This window comes from Dendrobium catenatum, unplaced genomic scaffold (genome assembly GCF_001605985.2).
Source record: "Dendrobium catenatum unplaced genomic scaffold, ASM160598v2 fragScaff_scaffold_188, whole genome shotgun sequence".
In the NCBI taxonomy this organism is placed as follows: Eukaryota; Viridiplantae; Streptophyta; class Magnoliopsida; order Asparagales; family Orchidaceae; genus Dendrobium; species Dendrobium catenatum.
Window position 1 is genome coordinate 643,602 of NW_021318650.1, and position 7,787 is coordinate 651,388.

Sequence of the window (7,787 nt, forward strand, 5' to 3'; positions counted from 1 at the left end):
TCACATCCTTAGTGGATTCTCCCCGACTCCTTCCACACAGGTTAACGTGTCGAGCAGGGCTCCGACTTCAACATCGGAAAAGTCTCACGTCCTTGGTTAACGTCGCTAGAATGTCTCAATAGACTTCGTATTCTGACGGTTCTCCATAAGTTAAACATTCTTCCCGGATTTTAATTTCGCTCTCTGCGCTAAACTTTTGCCTGCAGGACTTTTCGACGGACCTATTACACGACGCCAAAAATTCTCCTTTCATCGGACTAAATACCCGTCGTCGGACTCTGGCTCGTGCGACGACTTTTCGTCGTCTTACTACCCGACAATATTCTATCTCGATCGTCAGTGACTTCTGCTCGTCAGCGACTTTCTACTCGACGTCGAACTTCTGCTCGTCAGCGGCTCTACTCAAAAGTCGAACTTTCTGCTCGTCAGCGGACTTACTTCAACGTCGGACTTCCTCTTGTTAGCGGACTTCTACCGTCGTCGATACTTCTGCTCGCAACAGACCTTCGATCGCTCTTCTACTTGACGCTGCAGCCTCTACCACTACGGAGCTTCTACTCGACCTCTAGACTTCTGCTCGTTAGCGACATTCTTACTCGTCGTCAGACTTCTGCTCGTCGACGAACTTTCGTCAGTCATCTACTCCGACTGCGGACTCTGTCTGCCGTCAGACTACTAACCGTCGTCGGACTTCTGCCCGTCGACGAACTTTCATCGTACTTCTGCCCGAGGTCGTACTTCTATACAACGTCGGACTTCTCCTTGTCGTCGAACTTCTGCTCATCAGCGGACTTCTACTCATCGTCGGACTTCTGCCTGTCGACGAAACTTTCATCGGATTCTGCTCGAGGCCCGTACTTCTACATGAGTCGGACTTCAACCCTTGTCGTCTGAACTTCTGCTCGTGCAGCGGACTTCTACTCATCTGAAATTCCTTGCCGTCGACGAGTCCTTTATTGATCTTTCTACCCGACTGCGCCTCTACACCGACTTTGTACATTCTACAGGATTGTCGGACTTTCTACAGTTAATAGACTTTCGTTCGGTACTCTACCGACGCGTATGATACCCGTGTTGAAAATTCATGCCTGTATCATACTTCCCCCGATGCTGGAAGTTTGCCCGTCATTCCAGACCTCGTCTACTTACAACGGTCTATCTGACTCATTGCCAACCACCAAACATCGGAACTCCACAAGATATCTCGAAGAAAGAGGGGTAAGGGAAAATCTCCGGACTTCTTGCCAAGAGAGGGGTCGAAAAATCAAGGGAATGCTCAATGGTAAGGACATGGGAGAAGAGAAGCGGGGGAAAATCTCCGGAATTTCCTTGCGCAAGTAGAGGGGCCTCGAAAAAATCGAGGGATAGGCCTCATGGTAAGGACACGAGAGAGAAGAGAAGGAGGGAAATCTCCGCACTTCCTTGCCAAGAAGAGGGGCCTCGAAAAATCGAGGGAAGGCCCAATAGAAAGGACAGAGGAGAAGAGAGAGGGGAATCTCGAACTTCCTTGCCAAGAGAGGGGGCCTCGAGAAAACGTAGGGAAGGTCCTCAATAGAAAGGATAGAGGGAGAAGAGAAGAAGGGAATCTCCGGACTTTCTTGCCAAGAGAGGGCCTCGGATAAACCGAGGGAAGGCCTCAATAGTGAAGGACAGAGGGAGAAGAGAAAAAGTAAAAATTCCGGACTTCCTTGCCAGAGAGGGCTCGAACCACCTGAGGGAAGGACCTCATAGCAGGACAGAGGGAGAAGAGAAGAGAAGAAGAGAAGTTGCAAGTTTTCCCTAAAGGCCTTCAGGGTTCCTATTATAGGTTTTTGGAGGGAAAGAATGAGGAAGTTCTAGAGTTCTCTAGAAATTTTTAAATTTTTTTCAAATTTTTCTGAATTTTTCAGAATTTTTTTCAGGAATTTTTTCAGAATTTTCTGGCCCACACGCTCAATTTAAAAAAAAAAAACTCAAAATTTGGAATTCTCGGCCAGCAACTGCCGGCGCAAACCTGCGCGCCAGGCAGGGGCGCGGCTGTTCGCGCGGCGCGCTCGCCGGCGCCGCCGGCATGCTGGCAGGGCGGCCGGCCAGGCCGGTTCCGGCAGTTCGGCCGTCAAAACCTTACCCGGGTACCGACTTTTTGCCAGGGACAGTCCGATTCGGACGTTTTTTGGGTCCCAGGACACGTTTCTCGACATTCCGGACTCAATTTCTGACAATTCGGGACTCAAACGGCGGCCTCTACAATCAATTTGTTGCAAATGATTCAACTTTTGGAACGCAATTTTTTGCGATTCGGTCCAAGGTAAAATTTTTGGGAACACATTATTTTCGGACCTTCTGGAGCTTCGATCGTCCGAAATAGGGGGGCAAACTGATACGGTATCCAAAAATTAGCTTGATCGGGCACGAAATCTCGAAGCCAAAAGCTAGTTGAAAACTTCAAAAATTAATTCAGTAAGGAGCAACCGAACTCGATTTCCAGCGAGCTTACAGTCAAACTGAGCGTTCTCGAAATACCAACCCAATCGACAAAACCAAGGATCAACACCATCCGAGCTTTAAATGAGTCTGATCAAAGGCTCAAAGCGCTGTTGGAAGGTTTCAAACTGCAATTTGAGTTACCAAGCGGACTCCAATTTTTGACGAGCGTTATATTCGAATCGAGAAGGGCTCTGACGAGACGAAGTCCAATCGAGCCCAAGTCACAGAATATCCGCATCTACATAGGCCTTCAATGTCCAATGAACGGTACATGTCGTAGGATTCATATCGTTCCGTCATTGGACACTCCCTTTCGCCTCTGATCTCAATGCTTTTTAACGGGCCATGCACTCCGAAAATTATAAATAGAGCCTCATTCTTCACAAGAGAGGATCCTAAGCAAGAGAGAGAAAGAAGAGAAAGAGAAGGACAGGGATTCTCCTCGACAACCGCCGGACCACGCGACCACCGCAGAACGTCGCCGGACCACCGCGACCCCGTCGCGAATCTCGTCGGACCACAGCCGGACCACCGCAGGAACTCGCCGACCACCCAACAAAACTTTCGCCGGACACGCTTAAGCCCGCGTTCATTCCCCGACGTCCTGCCAATGCCGACGTCTTGTTAAGGGCCGACTGCAGTCCCTACATCTCTGCCAAAGACCCGACTCTTGTGTCAAGTGCCCTGACACTCAGTCCCTACTTACGTGCCAAGAGACGTCGACGTCTTGTTTCAAGGCCGAAGGTTAAGTCCGACGTCTGCTGAAAGAGCCCGACGTCCTGCATGAAGACCTGACGTCCTGCTTAAGATCCGACGTCTTACCAACGGCCAGACGATCAACATCTGATCTGTTCCAAGTGAACTGGGAACTACACCTGGACTCTTATCTCCTTACGCCTACGGTCCTTCCTACCACTGTGCCTAAAATACGGTTCTCGCGACCTCATCACCAGACTACGGTCTCCGGCCCGACTACGGTCTCTGCGACTACGGTCTTCGGCCACACGGTCTCCGGCCACTACCGTCCTCCTGCCGACTTAGGTCTCCGGCCGACTATTCGGGTCTCCGGACCGACTACGTGTCTCCCCAACTACGGTCTCCTGCCGACTACCGTTCTTTACAAGGCCTTGTCGCCTACTATGGTCCTTCCGACCCTCATCAACAGACAACGGTTTTCTACGCACCCAGGGTCTCTGCCGACCTCCGGTCTCCTGCCGACCACGGTCCTTCAGGCAAAAAACCTGTATATGTAACTCTTACTCATGTATGCAATCTATATGATGTACATTCTGCTACATCAATCCAGAGGGCCTTCTGCCTAGGAAGGTTCATTTTGTTAATCGACTACAAATACTAGTGGATTCATTCAAAACCGGGCCAAGCCCGTGGTTTTCTCCCCCTTTTCAGGGTTTCCACGTAAAAACTTTGGGTCTATGAACGCTACACCCTCTTCACTTATTGCTGATGTGTGCTGCGATCTTCCGTACAACGCTATAGACGTTAAACTATATATTTCTCTACCGCCGCGAATATCCGGACGCACAATTTGTTTGTTTTCTTTTGAATTTGTTCTCTTATATAACTTCACTTCTTATTGATATCTTTAATATTTTGCTTGCTAGAATAGTTTAAAGATTTTATCTCTATAAGTCGTTATTACCTCATCAACAAGAGATATTTGGTTAGAATACTTTTATTTTTCATATATTTTTTTTCTTTTTTCTCTATATATTTATGGATTTACTTGTTAAGTTGATGTCCATATTTATTTGAATTTCAATCATAAATTAAATAAACAAATCTAGCGTCTTCATCTTAATAAAGTACTAGTACTCATATGTTGCTCAAGGTTTTTTTTCAATTATCATTTAATCTCTTGTGTGACCAATGGCCTCTTGTGCTGCAGCTGCTCAACTTAAGCTTAGTTGGGAATACAGTTTCTTGACCGCTTTGTTAAAATAATTTTTTAGTAATAAAATGATTAAAATTTTTATCTAAAAGCGTGATTAAGAAGTAAGTAAGAAAATGTTCCAAACAAAACCTAAGACTTCATTTGAAAAAGCTTTCTAATGCTTTTCTAACTCTAGCTTCTTAGTACAAGATATTTCTTCTACAGAAAACTACTGCTTAAAACCAGTTAAAAAAACTAGTCACGAAATCAAAGCCTTAGATGAATCCACTCAAAAGATTCGTATATTAAAATTTCCATCGGATTCGTTTGAATAATTTTCTTACTACTCTCGTAAAATACATTTCAGTACACAGTTTTGTTTCACTCATTGTTGATTATTTCAACTTTTAACTTTTTTTCTTCAATTTAAGCTTTAATTTATTATCTGTGAAAAGTTTAATAAATTTTTTGCGAGGTCTTTGTTATTTTCTAATTTTAAAAAAAAAAAATTGACTTGAATTATTTATCTAATTTCAAATATTATAATTTAACATTGATTGCTTAAACTATAATATTATAACGTTTAATAAATAATTAAATCAAAATTTAATTTAATATAATTTAAATTTTATATACTCATAAACTTTATTTTAATTATAAATCACATAAATTATTTTATAAATTTATCCTTATAAATATTTATAAATAAATTATAATTAATAATTTTAATTACTTATATTTCAAAAATTTATTTATTTACCAATGATTAAAATAATAATAATAAAAAAAATGTTTAATAGATATGGATAAAAAAAAATCAGAACCATGAAGTATTTACAGTAAAGCTTCCTGCCAGCAGGGCGTCTGATTTACCATGCAACATGACGTGTCAAAACCTGACTGGTCGGCACACGTGTCCCCTTCTATTTTATTACTTGGCTAGCTCTCGAGGCTGCATTGGTGAGTTCTGCGAGGAAACGAAGCGGAAGAAAACGAAACCCCTAAGAAGAAATGCGGACGGCTGTCGTCGCTTTCCTCCTATTGCTCGGCTGTTTCGGCTTCCCGGCCGGCGCCCTCTACTCTGCCTCTTCCCCCGTGCTCCAATTGAATCCTTCCAACTTCAAATCCAAGGTCTTCTTCTCTCTCTCTCTCGCCCTCTCTTTATCTCTCTTTAGTGGTCGATGCTCCGCTGATTCCCTTTAGCTCGTGCATATACCAGGTTTTGAACTCAAATGGTATTGTTTTGGTGGAGTTCTTCGCGCCGTGGTGCGGGCACTGCCAGGCCTTGACGCCCATATGGGAAAAGGCCGCCACCGTACTAAAAGGCGTTGCCACCGTTGCTGCGCTGGATGCGGATGCCCACAAATCTCTTGCCCAGGTTCTTCTTCAATCTAAAAAGCTTTGTGGTTTTCATTGTTTCGCTACAGAAAGTATTGGATTTTCTCTAGCCGTTGAGTCGGTAATCTGGTGCTTGTTGGTCCATTTTCTTAACAGTCAGATGCGGGACATCATTAAATCATGTTTAATTTGTTCGATCGCTTGGCACAACTAGATTTTTTTTCCTTTTCTGGTACCTGTTTTCTGTTTGATTATTAAAAATCTGAACCACTGAGCTACTGCTGTACTGGTGAGAGAAAGCTTCAAGAAGAGGAAAGAAGAGAGGAGGAAACCGAAACAGGCTAACACAGAGAAAGAGAAAGCATTGTATTTCATCTCTAAAACGTATTACAGTGGTTGCTTATATAGACTAAGTAATGGCAGAAAAAGTAAAATAATATAAGAGTCTGTTCATTATTGCTAATATCCTCCCGCAAATTAAGCATTCAAGGGTCGAATGCTTAATTTGGTGTGTAGTTCATTAAACCTAGTGATGGAAAACGGTTTGGTCAATATGTCGGCAATATGATCGTTGGAGGAGATATGAACAAGCTGAATAGCATTTGAACTGATATGCTGTCGTATGAAGTGATAGTCGATCTCGATGTGTTTCGTCCTTGCATGGAACACAGGATTTTTGGCAATGGCTAGTGCCGAAGTGTTGTCACAATGAATTATTGTTGGAGATGACTGTGGTATGTGAAGGTCCTCGGCCAAACGACGGAGCTAGATCACTTCAAAAATTGCAGCTGTGAGGGAGCGATACTCTGCCTCGGTGGACGACTTGGCAACAGTGACTTGCTTCTTGATGGTCCAGGAAATGAGGTTGGGACCTAGGAATGTGCAGTAGCCAGATATAGACTTCCGGTCGAAAGCATCGGAGGCCCAATCGGCATCCGTATAGGATCGCAGCTCAAGGGGGCTGGTGGTGATCGGGAGACCATAGGTGACGGTGCCTTTGATGTAGCGTAATAGCCGCTTGAGTGCTTTGAAGTCTTGATCGGTAGGATCTTGCATGCGTTGGCAGACGACATTAGTGGCAAAAGCAATGTCCGGTCTCGTTATGGTGAGGTATTGTAAGGACCTGGCGAGCTTGCGGTAGAGAGTCGGATCATGGAATGGAGAGTCGGTCGATTGTTCATGTTTTGAGGCGGGTGTGACTGGCGTTGGTGCCGGTTTGCAATTGGCATAACCCGCGTCGTATAGAATTTTCATAGCATAGTGTTGTTGTGTGAGAAAATAGCCATTTGTGGATTGAATTACTTGTATGCCTAAGAAGAGTGAGATTTGTCCTAGCTGCTTGAGGGCGAATTGGGCTTGGAGCTGACCGAGAATGTGCTGGATCGCAGAGTTGTCATTCCCTGTTACAAGAAAATCATCAACGTAAATAAGAAAGTATATTTGTATATGAGCTTTATGAAAGATTAGAAGAGAGGGATCGGAACGACTGAACCTGAAGCCTTGAGTCTGGAGAAACATTGTTAGCTTATGAAACCATTGTCGAGGTGCTTGTTTGAGACCATAGAGTGATTTGTGAAGCTTGCAGACTAAGTCCAGATTCTCTGGGTCGACGAAGCGGGGCGGTTGGCGCATATAAATGTCGTCTTGAAGATCTCCATGAAGGAAAGCATTGGAGACGTCGAGTTGATGTATGGACCATTTACGATTGAGAGCGATGGTTAACAAGAGTCGTATCGTTGGCATCTTTGCCACAGGACTGAAGATTTCGGTATAATTGATGTCGAATTGCTGGTTGTAACCGAGAGCGACGAGCCGAGCTTTGTATCGATCAACCTGTCCATTGGGTAGTAGTTTCGTTTTGAAAGTCCACTTGCAGCCAAGAAGTGGTTTGTTGGGCGGTTGCGGAACCAGAGACCAGTTGTGCTGGTTTGTAAGCGCCGTGATTTCTTCCGTCATAGCCTTCTTCCAGTGTTCATGTTTTGATGCCTGATTGTATGTGGAAGGAGTCGTACTAGGTGCGGATTGAGTGAGAAGATTAAAGATTTGTTTGGGTTTGATGATTCCGGACTTAAGTCTAGTTTGCATTTGATGA

At 44.3% G+C, this 7,787-nt stretch overlaps 2 protein-coding genes across 2 annotated transcripts; one reads left to right on the forward strand and one right to left on the reverse strand.

The window, feature by feature from the left end:
• Positions 1-5,317: 5,317 nt before the first annotated feature.
• Positions 5,318-5,924, forward strand: LOC114579150 (protein disulfide isomerase-like 2-3). The gene is made up of 2 exons (XM_028692917.1): positions 5,318-5,488; positions 5,577-5,924. The coding sequence occupies exons 1-2, from the start codon at positions 5,369-5,371 to the stop codon at positions 5,907-5,909; spliced, it is 453 nt and encodes a 150-aa protein (XP_028548750.1). The 5' UTR covers positions 5,318-5,368; the 3' UTR covers positions 5,910-5,924.
• Positions 5,925-6,460: 536 nt separating this feature from the next.
• On the reverse strand, positions 6,461-7,651 carry LOC114579151 (uncharacterized mitochondrial protein AtMg00810-like). Its single transcript, XM_028692919.1, has one exon. The coding sequence runs from the start codon at positions 7,649-7,651 to the stop codon at positions 6,461-6,463; it is 1,191 nt and encodes a 396-aa protein (XP_028548752.1).
• Positions 7,652-7,787: the final 136 nt, after the last annotated feature.

Excerpts from the sequence above, each read along its gene's own strand:
- LOC114579150 (XM_028692917.1), top strand. The coding sequence starts at position 5,369 with ATGCGGACGGCTGTCGTCGCTTTCCTCCTATTGCTCGGCTGTTTCGGC. Across the intron at positions 5,489-5,576 it reads CTTCCAACTTCAAATCCAAG|GTTTTGAACTCAAATGGTAT; the intron begins GTCTTCTTCTCT and ends TGCATATACCAG.
- LOC114579151 (XM_028692919.1), bottom strand. The coding sequence starts at position 7,651 with ATGACGGAAGAAATCACGGCGCTTACAAACCAGCACAACTGGTCTCTG.